Source organism: Hylobates moloch, unplaced genomic scaffold (assembly GCF_009828535.3).
Source record: "Hylobates moloch isolate HMO894 unplaced genomic scaffold, HMol_V3 SCAFFOLD_23, whole genome shotgun sequence".
NCBI classification, from domain to species: domain Eukaryota; kingdom Metazoa; phylum Chordata; class Mammalia; order Primates; family Hylobatidae; genus Hylobates; species Hylobates moloch.
This window is the reverse complement of record NW_026652298.1, coordinates 23,540,054-23,556,770: the sequence shown is the minus strand read 5'-3', so window position 1 is coordinate 23,556,770 and position 16,717 is coordinate 23,540,054. Positions and strand designations below refer to the sequence as shown.

At 39.7% G+C, this 16,717-nt stretch overlaps 1 protein-coding gene and 1 non-coding gene across 4 annotated transcripts in view; both read left to right on the top strand.

Annotated features, from left to right (window-relative positions):
- The first annotated feature begins 288 nt into the window (after positions 1 to 288).
- Positions 289 to 16,717, top strand: part of POC5 (POC5 centriolar protein) — a 45,412-nt gene continuing 28,983 nt past the window's right edge. For 2 of the 3 annotated variants that reach the window (XR_009211812.1, XM_058434088.1), the window contains exons 1-5: positions 299 to 416; positions 4,813 to 4,910; positions 9,896 to 10,034; positions 12,259 to 12,342; positions 15,241 to 15,446. Coding sequence is in view for 2 of the 3 variants with exons in the window: in XM_058434088.1 (XP_058290071.1) it covers positions 4,827 to 4,910; positions 9,896 to 10,034; positions 12,259 to 12,342; positions 15,241 to 15,446 (513 nt within the window). In the remaining variant the exon portion in view is untranslated. Of the gene's footprint in view, positions 417 to 4,812; positions 4,911 to 9,895; positions 10,035 to 12,258; positions 12,343 to 15,240; positions 15,447 to 16,717 lie in introns of all 3 variants that reach the window. The other variant, XM_032144995.2, reaches the window with a different exon arrangement.
- LOC116462794 (U6 spliceosomal RNA) lies at positions 8,147 to 8,253 on the top strand. The gene has a single exon (XR_004246452.1). It is a non-coding gene; the product is annotated as a U6 spliceosomal RNA (small nuclear RNA).

The window sequence follows — 16,717 nt, the reverse complement described above, 5'->3', positions numbered from 1 at the left end:
CCTGCTCAACAGCCTCTGACCAAAACAGCTCCCAGAGCCGCTTAGCAGCCTGCAGCCGTTGAACAGAACTGAGCACGCGCAGTATTTAATCCCCACGGGCGCTGGGTGGGGCTCCCTAGGACCCCGCCCCCTGCCAACCGGCGGAGCCAGGGGGCGGGACTCTCCAAAGTAATTCCGGCTTCCCCCAGCAGCGGCCCAAAGCCCCGCCCCCAGCTCTTGGACCAATCAAACGGCAGATTGCTGAAACAAAGGACCAATGCACAGGGCTGTCCTTAATTCCTCCCTGCATTTGAAACTGTCAGGTTGCTGCCTAGGTAGCGGCTGTGCTTGCTGAGGCTGCACTTGCTGACACTGCAGCTGCGACGCAGCTAGGAGGTGCAGAGCGAGGAGTCGGGATTTGGTCGCGAGCGGCGACGGTGGGTAGCAGCGCTCCGGGCAGACCCTGCGTCCCTGCATCCCTGGCGAAAGTAGTGGAGGGAGATTTAAAGTTCCTTGGCGCCGGCTTCCTCCCCCTGGGCTCTTCCCCAGACGCGGGTGATTCGGCTGTTGTGCCGGAAGGTCCCAGAGTTTCCCCTCCGAGGCGCGCAGGAAGAGGAAGAGAGCAGGAGTGAGGGATGCTGAGCGGTTACTGTCATCAGAGGTTCGGGTCACTTAAAGCGTTGAGAAAAAATAACCATGTATAAAGCTCTGTTGTGCTTAAGTAAGATTTTTCTTAAAACAGGCTGGGTCGGAAGGTGATGGAAGAAAATTTCTGGGCTTTTGCTTACTGCAATGGGTTTTCTCCTCTGCTTCTAGTCCCTGCCTTGGGGAGGGGCTGGCGCGCCCCCTCTCCTTGCGTGCAGCTAGGTCTGATGAAGGGCACAGGGGACATCACTCTGCTTCTAGTTTGCATGTTAATTCGCTCTTCCTTTGACTCTTGAGGGTTCCGTTTGAATTCCCAGACCCTTGTTTTCCTGTCAGCCAGGTAATTACCAAGATGTTATTTTATGTCTGTGGTAACAGAGAAACACACAAAAGTTTTGATCTTGTTTTCTGATACCTTGGATTAGAAACTACTGAAAATGTAGTGAACTAATGTACATCTGCCACCCATTAAAGCAGTTTTCATTTTTCTCCTTTGTTTCTGAATCTAGAAACAGGAAGATGCTACTGTTCTAGAGTTTCAAATAATTCATACCTTGTTGGCATAAAGCAGGGCAGATGGAAGATAGCATATTTTCCAAAAGTGCGGTGGGTTTTTTTTGTGTCTGCAGTGTCCATATTAAGAAACAATTTTTGAGATCTGACCATACTTATTAACTCATTTTTAAAATAATCAGCACCACCCCACTCCCCACCCCTGTTACCTGCCTGGTCTCAGATCCTGAAGGAAGAAGTGAATAAAAATATAAATGGACCAAGTTATCAGTGGTAGATTTGAAGTCAGTGAAGCAGCCATTCCTTGCTGCAGATACATGCTCTTATTTTATCCTCTCTAATTGGCTTAACTAAAGACAGTCATGCTGAGATTTAGTTTACTTAGCATGTGTATGCACCGTGATACTCACTGGAAAAAGTTGAACTTTCCGCAACCTAGTTCCAGCCTGTGTTTCCATTCTATTTTTGCACTTTTCCCTGTATCTTCCTTTTCTATTTCAATTTCCTCATCTCTCATTTATTTTTCAGCCCACTGTGACTGAGACCTGAGATTGTTTTACTTTCCACTGAAATTGTTCAAGCAAATGTCACGGCAACCTCCTAATCGCCAAATTCTATCCAGTCCTCATGGTTCTTTGGCATCTAACTCTATTCTCTTCTCAAAATTGTGATGCTGCTCCCGTAGCTAATGTTCTGACTTCCTTTGCCGACTCCTCTTCTTTGCTGCCTGTTCTTCTCTTGCCCTTGAAATGTTAATGGTTCTGGCTTTAACCCTCTTCTCATTCACAGTCGTAGTCCTTAACTTTGTTAGGGCTATGGTCCCCTCTGAACACATATTTAAAGCTAAAGATCTTCTTTCTAGAAAAATACACATTCGCATTTATGATAAAAATATTACATACAAGTCGGGTGTAGGGACCTGATATGGTTAGGTTTTGTGGCCCCACTCAAATCTCATCTTCAATTGTAATCTCCACATGTAGTGGAAGGGAAGTGATTGGATTATAAGGGCGATTTCCCCCATGCTGTTCTCATGATACTGAATTCTCACGAGATCTGATGGTTTTATAAATGGTAGTTTTTCCTGCACTCTCTCACGTACTTTCTTGCCTGCCGCCATCTAAGACGTGCCTGCTTCCCCTTCTACCATGATTTTAAGTTTCCTGAGGCCTCCCCAGACATGCAGAACTGTGAGTCAATTAAAATTATTTTCTTTATAAATTACCCAGTTTTGGGCAGTTCTTTTTTTTTTTTTTTTGAGACAGAATCTCACTCTGTCGCCCAGGCCGGAGAGCAGTGGCAGTCTTGGCTCACTGCAAGCTCCGCCTCCCAGGTTCACGCCATTCTCCTGCCTCAGCCTCCCGAGTAGCTGGGACTACAGGCGCCCGCCACCACGCCCAGCTAATTTTTTGTATTTTTAGTAGAGACGAGGTTTCACCGTGTTAGTCAGGATGGTCCTGATCTCCTGACCTTGTAATCTGCCCACCTCGGCCTCCCAAAGTGCTGGGATTGCAGGCGTGAGCCACCGTGCCCGGCCTGGGCAGTTCTTTATAGCAGTGTGAAAACGTACTAATTCAGGACCTCAGGATAAGAACTTTTTCTCACACTCCTTTTTTGTAAGTGATCTCATCCATTCCCTTTTTTCAGCAGTTCTCATTATGCCAATGATTCCTCAAACTGGATCTCCAACTTATACCTCCAATGCGGGGCTCCCACAATGCTTAATTCCAGGAAAGGCCATTCACAGTGTAGCCATTGTGAATGGCAGTCCTTGGAGGGGTGCACTGCGTAGCTAGTGTGACCACAGACTGCAAACTTGCAGCTTTACCTTGGTGCCTCAGAGGCAACCTCACACCCAACTCATCTGATAGGGAACTCATTGTCCTTCCTCCCAACCTGCTCATCTTCCTACTTTCCTTGCCTTGGTGAGTGGCACTATCCATCTAGTACCCAAACCAGAGATCTGGAAGCCACCAACAGTTATTTTTAACCCCTTGATCTATTATTGATCATTTTCCCTTTCCATCACTATAACACAACTGTCTTGTAGTCATACCCTCCATCCCCTTCCCTTTGCTACTTCCTAGACTTAGGTCATCATTTATTTCCTTAATTACTATCAAAGAGAGCATTTATCTCTTAGACTACTGCAGTCAGCTCTCAATTGATCTCTCTCTCTCTCTTTTTTTTTTTTTTTTTTTGAGACAGAGTCTCATTCTGTCACCCAGGCTGGAGTGCAGTGGTGTGATCTCAGCTCACTGCAACCTCCACCCCCAGGGTTCTAGCTATTCTCCTGCCTCAGCCTCCCAGATAGCTGGGATTACAGGCACCTGCCACCATGCTCGGCTAATTGTTTTGTATTTTTAGTAGAGACAGGGTTTTGCCATGTTGGCCAGGCTGGTCTCAAACTCCTGACCTCAGGTGATCCACCCACCTCGGCCTCCCAAAGTGCTAGGATTACAGGCGTGAGTCACCGCACCCGGCCTGATCTCTCTTTCTTAATATCCAAATTCATCCTCAATGCTGCTGGAATGATCTTTCTGATCATGTAACTTTTAAAAAATATTTCAATAACTTGTCTAGAATAAACACCCAGATTTTTAATATGACAAATCTTGACCTTCCATCATCTGGCTGCTCCTTACTTTTTGTTTCATCCTTAGGCAATCCTTGCTTTGCACCCATTGCTTTGGCCTTACCAAACTGCTTGCTGTTTCTGGCATACATGTCCATGACTCTGTGTCTTTGCTTACATTGCTCTACTGACTAGAATATCTACACCTGTGTTTATACCTTTTATCCATCTTTCAGGATGAGACCTACTCATCTTTCAGATCTCAACACCTGGGTCATCTTCTCTAAAAACTTTCTCTGCATCCTTTCCTGCTTATTTACGGTCATGTAATCTTACCCCATGAAAAATAGCTACTCCTACCTCTCTACTTTGTATCTGTTGTTTTAGGGCCTGTCAGCAGTTTATTCATCAGTTGGTCACTTATATAATATACATGCCTGGTCCTCTCTACAGATTGTAAACTCCTTAAAAATGAGGACTTCATTTTACATTCCTCACCGATGTCTTACATATTACTGGTATTCAGATAGAATAGTCACTATTTGTTCTTTAAATAATTTGGTTACTTGTTACTAAAAGTACTTTTAATAATTTTTTTATTAGGACTTTCAACAAATTCTCTATGCACGTATTTGATTCTGTTGTTCTGTATAAGCTCACTTTTCTTAAAATAATATTTCCAAAGGTAAGTTTCCCAAGAAGGGAATTTGCACAAATTGTTTGTTCTCTCTTGGTTCTGTATCTTAGAGGAAAGTATGCAGCACCCAGGTTGTCACACATTGCTCAAGAACAGTGATCACAATCTCTTATGCTCAACAGGCCCCACTGGCGATTTTTCTGAAGACCCTCTATTTTTCTTTAACCTTTCATGTATTCTCATCTCCCTGACTACATTATAAACTCACTAATATTGGGACTGGGTCTTCAACTATTTTTTGCCCAGTGATTTTTGCCTGTAGGTACTCAATATGTTGAATGAATGATTTTAACATGTCACAGGAAGATGGCAGATTTGGATACTGTTGCACTTACATATATCTGGAAAGGATTTTATCTTAAATATTAAGGAAAAAAGCTAAAGTTAGCTTCTACTGTTTTAGAGCATTTGTGCAGAATGTCATCAGATGAGGAGAAATACTCACCTCCGGTTGTGCAAAATGACTCCAGTCGAGGCAGTTCTGTCTCTTCGAATCTTCAGGTACGAAAAAATTTCTAAATTTATCATGACTTTTTTTATTTTAAACAAATGAATGTAAGGGAAAACTAGGATTTTTTTTTAATTTTTTCATTCCATTTACAAGGGAGTTTTTCAATTTATAATAATATCAAACTTTAGGAGTTACTGTACACATTTTAGGAGTTACTTTACATTGTTTTAACTTTTCAGAAAATATTGATGAACTCTTCAAACACTCTGTACAAAGGCTTCAACCAACACAGTAAGAGGTGAAACTGAAATGTTCAAGAAACATTTTTTTCTTTAAATTTTTTTCCTTTTAGCTACCTCTCATGAATGCTACTTTCACTTTTAATGCAAATTAATACAATATCAAACCATGCAAAGTTCTAGAGCTCAAGATTCCCTTGTGTTCTACCTGCTGAGGTTTGTTCTCTATTGTCACAACATTCAGTACAATCTGCTGCCCAGGACCTGGACATTGACAGATAAAATGAAATGGGTCAGTTGACTACAGAGGGTGTGGTATTTACATGAAATGTTTTACATTTCTTTTATTTCTAAATATTTCATCATCAAAAATATGGATTTAGATTTCTGGAGTAGATTTTAAATGAGAGAATAATGACATAATATATCTTAAATTTTGCAGTTGTATTACTCAAGGGGAAAGGCTGTTTATGCCTAAACATACAAAATTGTTATTGATTCTGTACAATATGAGAAAAGCTTTAGGAAAATATTTTATGAAACAAATTTGTTCCTTTAATTGAAATTATGGATTTCAAAATGGGGACGGTATTGGGAAAATAGCTGAATATTTACTAGGATAAAAGTAGTCTGGAGTTGTGACAGAGCTTTTGCACCCTAGCCTTCCCTTTTGATGGTACCTCTCCCATATAGTCCTCTCTTCAGGTGACAGTACTTCCTCCACCCTTCATCGTTGTCTGATTGAAACTTGAAGATAGAACTGATTAACTCATTTATATTAAAATATAAACACCTCGTGAGCTCTCAAATTGTCATTTTGTCAAGAGACAAAGCTTTAAATCAAAAGGATAAATCTCTAGAGTGGAATTTTAGAGAGACGGAAGAAGAACCTGCCAGAAATTATTTTGTGTTATTGGTTACCCACCTATAATGTAAGCCCAACTAAGAGTCTATTACTGTCAACTAATATTCCTGCTGGTTCTTGGACTGAAGTTGAAAGCCTCTCCATATTCCCTGTACATACAGTGTTATTACTTTGGGTTTCACTGCTGGAAACACTTCAAAATATAAATACAAAAAGTAATCTTAAAAATAACATAAAATACGTATGTTTACATATGTAGTAAATATGTAAATCCAAACATTTAATACAAAAGCCCCTCATAAATCAATATTCCTCTTAAGGGACTTTTTTGTTACTCTTTCTGTTATGCGAATGCTTCATAAGCCAGAAGGTGGAAAATGCTGAGGGATGGGCAGCATCCATAGCGCTTATACACTGAAAATTTCCTCTAACCACACTCCTATCAGCCAAGTTGCTCTGACTCTAATGGTTGAGGCATGGGTGGAGCTGTATTTCAGGGTCATATCAATTCAGCTCCTGGGGGTTGGGGAGGGGGGCAAAATTACAAGTTTTGAATGTTAACCCAGGTTATGTTTGGCAATTAAGAAAGGCGATATTATTAATTTTGATTCTTAATTTTAAATTCTTATTTTTAAATAACTCATTTGGCCTGTATCTACATATATGAAACTCTAAAATAGTCATTTAAATAACTGATTTTTTAAAAATGTTTTTCTTGAAATAAGTTGGAATATATGTTCATGGAATACTATTGACATATTTATTTCCCCTTTAAGCCATAGCAATTGTGGTGAAATATATGAATATGTGTGAAATACATGATTTGAAATATATGTTTGGATCTTTTTTTTCCTTCTCTTGTCCAGAAGAGAAGTCAGACTAGGGAAGCCACAAGTGAAAGCCACTGACTTCCACTTCTCCCTCCGTTCCTACAGGCTGGAGGTGGTGATAGGCTAACTCTGAGCAGAGCTGACTTGGCTAAATCTAGTTGTAACTGACACCACAGTAGGGACACTATAAAAAGTTTATGAACCTCACAATATAAGATCACCATCATATTAATCTGCTCAGGCTACCATAACAAAATACCATAAATTCATAGGCATAAACAACAGACATTTATCTTCTCACAGTTCTGGAGGCTAGAAGTCCCAGATCACAGCCCAGTAGGGTCAGTTTCTGGTTAGGGCTGTCTTTGTGGTTTACAGACAGGTGCCTTCTTGCTGTGTCTTCACATGGCCTTTCCTCAGTATAGTATGTGCAGGTGGGAGGAGAGAGCGCCCAAGCTTCCTGGTGTCTCTTCTGATGAGCACATTAATGCTATCAGGGCCCCGGCCAATGACCTTAATTAACCTTAATTACTTTCTTGGAGGCCTCATCTCCAAATACAGCCACACTAGGTGTTAGGGCTTCAGCATATGAATTTTGAGGGGACACAAACATTCAGAGTCCATAACTCCATAACAGCCACACTTTTATATATTCTTAGCCAAAATCAAAAGTTTATTTTGGCTGTTTGGGAAGTATAATAGTGCTTTAACAGAAACCAAGTAAGGGTGGCTTAAGTGAGTTCCTTACAGTTTGATTCTCTCTCTCGTTAATTCTGAGCTGATACATAGTCCTGAGATCATCTGAGGACCCAGTCCTTTCTCTCTTGTTGCTGTGCCATGAGCTGTTGACCATGTTTGCATTGTCAGGTACTGGTGCACTGACAGTGCACCACCTCTAGCCCACCTCTAGAAGGAAGCAGCTTCCTTTTTAAGGATTTCATCTAAAGTTGTACACATCATTTCCATTTGAATCCCATAGACTAGGGCTCTTGGCCACACCTAGCTGCAGAGGAGGCTGGGAAATGTAGCTGGATGGCCATTTGCCCAAATCAAACCCTAGGGCTTTATTAAGTTAAAGAAATTAAAAAGAAATGGATGCAGCTGGTTTAGTTACAGTCTCTATGCACTTCGAATTTTATGTATTAGTTTATTAGGACCAAGGCACACATTCAGGTTTATAGGAACTAGTAAATATCTTGTGTATGGCCCCAGTTTATCAAACTCTTTGGGAATTTCCTTTTGATAATTGGAAAACCAGTATGCTTTGGGAAGTGTATTTTTTTTAACCTAAGGATATTTACATCTATTTAAATAAACATAGTTACTTTTGTCAATGTAAAAATTAAATGTTGGTGCTCGCTTCAGCAGCACATATACTAAAATTGGAGCCACACAGAGAAGATTAGCATGGTCCCTGTGCAAGGAGGACACGCAAATTCATGAAATGTTCTATAATTTTTTAATAATTCTTTTAAGTTTTATAATATAAATAAATGTTGTATTGTAATACCCTAAATGATTTGTTTCCTAATAAGAGCCATCTGTCTCAGTGATAACCATTACGTAAAATACTGATTTTTATTTGCTACTAGGAAATGTAAGTTTAAAACTCAGACAGATGTTTATTCTCATGAAGGTGACATCACTAACAAAAATGGTTGATTATAGCAATATGAAGGAGATTCTGGTTGAATTTTCTAAAGATTTTCTCTTTGAAATATCTCCCTCTTCTGTCGTTAGCCTTAAAATATATAAAAATCAGTATTTGCTATACTTAATGTTTACTGCATATAAGTATCTATGTTAAATACATGAATCAGGCCGGGTGCAGTGGCTCACGCCAGTAATCCTAGTACTTTGGGAGTCCAAGGCTGTGGATCAAGGGGTCAGGAGTTCGAGACCAGCCTGACCAACATGGTGAAACCCCATCTCTACTAAAAGTACAAAAATCAGGTGGGCGTGATGGTACAAACCTGTAATCCCAGCTACTCAGGAGGCTGAGGCAGGAGAATCGCTTGAACCTGGGAGGTGGAGGTTTCAGTGAGCCAAGACCATGCCACTGCACTCCAGCCTGGGCGACAGAGCAAGACTACGTCTCAAAAAAAAAAAAAAAAAAAAAAAAAAAAAAAAAAAAAAACAGGAAAAAATGTAAATCAAGGTTGAAGCGCAAACCAGGTCACTCTTGTACATGTAATTGCCATAAAAGCTAGCAGTTTTCAAATATATAAAAGCATAAACCTTTTTTAAAACAATTTTACTTAAAATTCCGATATTAAAAAAACAGATGAAAACAAAACTACAGTAGTATAGATTTATTTTGTAAATTCAAATACGTGACATTTCTCAATGAGTTAATGAAAACAGTTAAGCTGACTTGATAACATTTGAAATTGGGGGGTAATAGAAGGCCATTGCAGTTTTATAAGCTTAAGTATCCAATTTGCTTCTATATTTTGTTTGGGTTACATAATTTTTTTTTTAATTCCAAAAATGGTGTCTTTTTAATAGCATGTCTCATCTTCAGTTAAACTGATCTGATGTATAAAATTAAGTGATAGAAAATTTTTGATTCAGTGTTGAGTCACTCACAAAATCTTATCACCTCTTCATACTTTGTTGTTGTTTCCCCAGAGACAGGATCTTGCTTTGTCACCCAGGCTGGGGTGCAGTGGCGCCATCTTGTCTCACTGCAGCCTCCAGTTCCTAGGCTTAAGTGGTCCTCCTGCCTCACCCTCCTGAGTAGCTAGAACTGCAGGCACACATCACCACACCTAGCACATTTTTGTAAAAAATCTATTGTAGAGGTGAGGTTTCGCTTTGTTGCTCAGGCTTCAAGCCATCCTCCTGCCTCAGCCTCTCAAAGTGCTGAGTTTACAGGCATGAGTCACTGCACCCAGCCCTCTTCAAACTGTTAATCATAAATGTAAAAATCACACAAGAAGCACTCAAAGAACTCAAGCTTGGAATAAGTGCTAAAACTTTGTAATATAATAAGCATGTGACTCTATCATGGTAATTAAATTTCTTTAAAACAAATTCAGTTGAATATATTATAACATTGTAACTGTTACACTACGTTATTGATTATTGGCCTCTCTTAGGAAGAATATGAAGAACTGCTTCGTTATGCTATAGTGACTCCAAATATTGAACCCGGTGCTTCACAGTCATCTCATCCTAAAGAAGAATTGGTGCCAGATGTCAGAATTTCTACAATTCATGATATTCTTCATAGTCAAGGTTATATATATTTTTCAAGATATCTCTTAATTTAAGATATTACTGAGTTTATTAATGATACTGATAGGATTGTGAAAATGCCTGTCCAGATCAGCGATTCTTCTCAACCATTTATGTGTATTAGTATCATCTAGGGGAGCTTTTTACAGTTTAATATATTATTCCTGACTCTCGTATGACAGCTTGATTTTTCTTTGAACTTCATTTGACTCTTACTTTATGAAGAATAATAAAGTTGAAGCAATGCTATGGCAACTGCATGGCTTTTGGGTATGTTGTATCTCAGTACTTGTTCCAACAGTTTTATGCCAGGATTAACCTGAAACTAAATGCCCAAGCCTAAAATTAAAGATGGTAGCCCTGAGAGTCTCTTACTTTACGAACCTCATGCTAGTGCTTTATCAGCAGTGTTTATATGGGCATGGAGGACTGTTTGAATAATTATCACAAAGGTGAACCCATCTGTGGACCATGTCAGCAACAGAACTGAAAGCTACTACAAACCAGGATGTGTGGTGATAGATGAGTGAAAGGTGGAAAAAGGATAAAGCTCCTTTTACCTCCATTCCTTATTCAGGTGAAGACAACATCCCAAACTCTAAATAAATGTTCTTTCAAAGGGCACAGAAAGCCTTCCTAAAACAGTCCTGATAAGGAACAGTTATCACACTATAGGCGTAACTCCAGGGATCCCTGTCCTTGAAGGCACATGACATAGCCTACTCAGAGGCCAAAGGCTCCTGGGCTTCTGCTAAGTCATTGCTCTAGTGTCTGTTGTCTCTCATTCTCTGTAGACATGGATTTTTCACTGCTCCTCGGTCTTTGGCCTATTGCAGTGGAACAACAAATGGGACCACAGGATGAGAGCCTTAAAATATAGGCCAGGCAGTGGCTCATGCTTGTAATGCCAGTACTTTGAGAGGCTGAGGCAGGAGGATCGCTTGAGCCCAGGAGTTTGAGACAAGCCTAGGCAACATAGCAAGACCCTAGCTCTACAAAAAAATGAGCCGGGCAGAGCAGCCTATAGTCCCAGCACCTTGGGAGGCTGGGGTGGGAGGATTGCCTGAGCTCAGGAGTTCAAGGCTGCAGTGTTCCATATTTATGCCACTGCACTTCAGCCTAGGCAACAGAGCAAGACTCTGTTTAAAAAAAAAAAAAAGAAAAAACTTTGGAGATGCTGTAGTCAACAGTTCAAGGTAATCACCTGGGATTTAAGACCATTGTTCTTTTCTCTTATGTACGATAGCATTTATTTATTCTCTGCCATTTCCAAAAAGGATTTGAGATTAAAACATACATTATATAGTAAGTTTAGATATCCTTTAGTCATCTTGATTCACAAGTAGAATTTGTTAAAGTCTCCTATGTAAATTCATCATCCCACATTCTCTTTATTCTTGGTATCTCAGTTGCTTGATATAAGGCATGGTATGTGGAAATTGGCAAAGTATGTATAAGCCTCTAACAGTCATTCTTGAGAGGTTTTTCCCAGTTTCCTTTTTGCCATCTGTTGACTACAGGTTCCTGAAGTGGAAGCAAGTGTTTGGGGGAGCCAGTGCCACTTGAGTTTGATTGCAGCTAGTGAAAAGCAGCGGGCCTCTGGAAATACCCAGTGTCATAAGAGAGCAGATCCTTTTCTAAGTTCTAATGTCATTCACCCACTTATTCTCTTAGTGTGAATTGAATTCTATAGTAGACTACATTATCTCTCATCTATATTTGGTGCGTAAGTTGGAGCTTATCAATGATATAGTAAGTCTTTTTCTAGTCTCAGATTTTTTTTTTTTTTTTTTTTTTTTTTTGAGACGGAGTCTTGCTCTGTCGCCCAGGCTGGAGTGCAGTGGCGCGATCTCGGCTCACTGCAACCTCCGCCTCCCGGGTTCACGCCATTCTCCTGCCTCAGCCTCTCCGAGTAGCTGGGACTACAGGCGCCCGCCACCACGCCCGGCTAATTTTTTGTATTTTTGGTAGAGACGGGGTTTCACCGTGGTCTCGATCTCCTGACCTCGTGATCCGCCCGCCTCGGCCTCCCAAAGTGCTGGGATTACAAGCGTGAGCCACCGCATCTCTTCTTGTTCTTTGTTTTAGTGTTCCTATATCCCCAGCATGTTGTATTTTGTTTGTTCTAAAATCTTATGTACTGCTACCTTCTTAAATTATGTGTGATTAGACATTTTATTTAAGAGTGGTTCAGTTTAATTTTAAAAAGCTTTCTTTTTGGCAGGAAATAACTCTGAAGTAAGAGAAACTGCAATAGAAGTGGGGAAAGGATGTGATTTCAATATTTCAAGTCATTCAAAGACAGATGGTATGATTTTTCTTTAGCTTATTTGTATTAATATACAACATTTTGTGGTTTGATGAATATTATCTATGTAGTAAGAGGAATAATTTCAGCATATTACTTATTGGCAGGATTTTAAAATGCTATTGTTGCTAATTTAAGTGATAATATTTAAAATAATTTTATAAGATACCAAAATAGTACAATTAAGACAGGTCAATGCATTATAGTGTGTAGTATCCTTTCTTAAAATTGCTAAGTTAGAGGGCAAGTCTTTTAAAAGATTTAATGGGATATTAGATAGTTTGGCCAATTCAAGTTTTTATGTAAACCAATACACTGTTTCCCAACTTTCAGGCATTTGCGTACCAATGTAAGGATTTTCATCCTATCTTTATGCCACCTGTTCTATCATTTAGTGTTTTTCTTTAAAAGTCTGCTTTGTCTTTGTAAAAAGGAAAGATTAGCAAATCTTAAAGAGGCTTTGGGGGGAGGGTTTTTTTTTTTTTTTTTTCGTTTTGTTTTTGAGACAGGATCTCACTCTGTCACCCAGGCTAGAGTGCAGGGCTCCCTGCAGCCTTAACCCCCTTGGCTCAAGTGATCCTCCTGCCTCAGCGCCCCCTCCCCCAGTAGCTGGGACTACAGGCACATGCCACCACACCTAGCTAATTTTTAACTTTTCTGTAGAGGTGGGATCTCACTGTGTTGCCCAGGCTGGTCTCAAACTCCTAAGATCAAGTGATCCACTTGCCTTGGCCTCCCAAAGTGCTGGGATTACAGGCATGAGCCACCATGCCTTGCTTTAAAGAGCTTTTAAAAGCATACTAGAACTGGACTGAGACTTTTTTCTTGACTAGTCAGAATAATTAAAAGAATTAAAATGTAATATTGTGGAATATTTTTCTATTTAATGTTATTTAATGTGGTAACCATTTTTGCCACCATGTAAGTAATGCCTCTCTCCCTTAGTTTCCTCACTTGTAAGTAGAAGTCTTAGGCACCATAATCTCTGACAGCCCTTCCAAGTTCTGAAGTTACATGATTTGATTTCTTAAAAGGTGAGTGTTGAGATATTTTTTAAATTGAAAAGCAGAGTCTGTCGCTTTCTTTGCGAGTTCAGATCTAGTTGGCAAAATCAAGTAAAAGAGAATATTCATGTACATTGTCATTCCACCTGTTCTTTGCGTTTCTTAACCATCCTCAGAACATGCAGGTAGCGTTTCATAGTGTGACTAGCCCAGACCTTGTGTTATGTTTTTTATACCAAACACACATATTAGGGAATTATTTTCCCTTTTGCAAAGAAGTCTTTACATAAGCAGAATATGTTTGCAAAAAAAAGTAAAATCTTACAAATTTTGAAAAAAGAATTCTTGAAAGATTTAAGTAACAAGTTCTCTATCATAGATTGATCTTTCATTCAGTAAGAAGAAAGCTCTTCCATCTTTCTTATTAAGATGCTCGTAGCAAATGTGAGATATGTGACAAGTGATGACAGTCTCTAATTCCAGCATAAATATGTGAGAAAATATTAACTTTTCTTTCTCAGTGATTTTTTTTTTTTTTTTTTTTGAGACAGAGTCTCGCTCTATCACCCAGGCTAGAGTGGGTGGCACGATCTCGGCTCACTGCAACCTCTGCTTCCCAGGTTCAAGCAATTCTCCTGCCTCAGCCTCCCAAGTAGCTGGGACTATAGGCACGTGCCACCATGCCCGGCTAATTTTTTGTATTTTTAGTAGAGATGGGGTTTCACCATGTTGGCCAGGCTGGTCTTGAACTCTTGACCTCATGATTCGCCCACTTCAGCCTCCCAAAGTGCGGGGATTACAGGCGTGAGCCACCGCGCCCAGCCTTTCAGTGCTTTTTTAGAAATAGATACCAGTTCTCTTTAGGGCCCTGACTCTCCCCCACCTCCCTGTATATGGGCAGGGGATGAGCGTTTTATATATGTGCACATACATATAGAGATGTGTATATTTCTCACCTATATATTGAAGCCTAACAGTGTACTTAACAACAGAGTATCTGCAAAACTAAATTACGAGTCTCTTTCTACTTATATTGTTTAATTTTAACAGGTTTTTTTTTTGTTTGTTTTTGTTTTTGGAGACAGAGTCTCATTCTGTCACCAGGCTGGAATGCAGTGGCATGATCTCAGCTCACTGCAACCTCCGCCTCCCTGGTTCAAGCGATTCTTCTGCCTCAGCTTCCTGAGTAGCTGGGACTACAGGCACGCGCCACCACACCCAGCTAATTTTTGTATTTTTAGTAGAGATGGGGTTTCACCTTGTTGGCCAGGATGGTCTCGATCTCCGGACCTCATGATTCAACCGCCTTGGCCTCCCAAAGTGCTGGGATTACAGGCGTGAGCCATCGCGCCTGGCCGAATTTTAATAGTATTAAAACCAATCCCAGTGTTAAACTTATAGAGTAATATTGACCTATATACAACCACACTGACCTTGGTCAATTACTTACCTTTTTCTGAACCTCGGTTTCTCATCAGTAAAATGGAGATAATCCTACCTGTTTTTTAGGGTAGCATGTGTTATGAGAACTAATCTTTATAATGTTTTTATTGCAGAAACAGAAAGCACTTCATTAATGGTGATATGATACAGATGATGATAGTTTCAGCTCAGGCTGGACCTGGATATATGAAGGATCCTTATTTGGGATAGAGGTCATTTGCTGGGGGAGAAGGGATTGGGAGTATAGGAGGTATCTCATGCCAGTCTGTGCTAAATCAGTGACAATACTGAAATTAAAAATAGATTAAGGTACACCTGAAAGGTAGTTTCTCTGCATTTTTTTCTCAGCCTCCATAGGTAGCAGACATCTTTTAGCCTTCCAGTATGGTTCCTTACCAACTTGAGTTATTTTCAATTTGGCTTGACGGCTACAACTTTTCTTTTATTCTAGAGTCATCACCAGTGTTACCACCAAGGAAGCCTTCTCACCCGGTCATGGATTTTTTCAGTTCACATCTTTTAGCTGACTCTTCCTCACCAGCAACAAATTCTAGTCATACAGATGCCCATGAAATACTTGTGAGCGATTTTCTTGTTTCTGATGAAAACCTTCAGAAGATGGAAAATGTACTTGATCTTTGGAGTTCAGGTCTTAAGGTATGGTACAGCAGTTGTTCAATTACAGTTGTTTAATATGTAATGTAATAGTTTTACTCTCGTTTATACTGTTTTGTTTTGTTTTTTTGAGTTAAACTTTTTAAAAATCTTTTGTTTCCTGAGATCAGTTCAGTGTCTTAAGTCTTGCTTCTCAATCTTTAATGTACTTATGAATCATAGGGGAAGCCTGTTAAACTACAGCTTCATATGCAGTAGGTCTTCAGCAGGGCCTAAGATCGTGCATTTCTTTTTTCTTTTTTTTTTTTTTTTTGACTTGTTTGCTTGATTGATTTTACTTTAAGTTCTGGTATACATGTGCTGAACATGCAGGTTTGTTACATAGGTATACATGTGCCATGGTGGTTTGCTGCACCTATCAACCTGTCATCTAGGTTTCAAGCCCCACATGCATTAGGTATTTGTCCTAACGTTCTCCCTCCCCTTACCCCCAACCCCCTGACAGGCCCCAGTGTGTGACGTTCCCCTCCCTGTGCCCATGTGTTCTCATTTCTGTCAAGCTCCCAGGTGATGCTACTGGTTCAGAAACTGTACTTTGAGTTGCCAGGTTTCAAGTGGTTGCTGGAACGGTTCTACATACTCCACTGAATTTGGCAGATATTTTGAATGGCTCAGCCTGTGTGTAACTGAGACATACTGTGCCTTTACCATATCATAGTTGCGACTAATGGAAATGTCTCCTTTTATGTGATAACAAAAGATCCAATTTTAGCAATGGATATTCATTCTATAGCCACTCCTATAGCAACCATGATGTGTAAGTGATAAATCTATAAAAGTTGATTTTTATTTTGATACTACTGGCCTTTAAGTAGAACAAAGTATTGCAGAAATAGTAAGTGGTTTTTTTTGTGTTTTTTTTGTTTTTTTTTTTTTTTTGCTATTAAAAAACTGGAGAAAATGGCAGTTTTTCTGAAACATAATTTGAGAAAACTAAGTTGCATATTCACATATATAGAGAAATTATGGCCATGTGAGTTCTGTGGCATTTATATTTTTCCCTCATTTGGAACCTTAAGTTCTAGAAATAATTCCTCAGCATAGTTTTACCATCTTCCCCCCTTGGAACAGGTTTCATACTTATAATAGTGTAAGTCAATTGGAGTATTATACCACCAACCATTTAAATTGTGTTTAGTGAATATGTTGTCCAGTTTTTTTTTTAAAACATTATTATTTGGTCTTTTTATTTATGCCAGTCAGTAGGGTGACAGAACTTAGCAGTCCATTATAACAGATAATAATCTGTGATA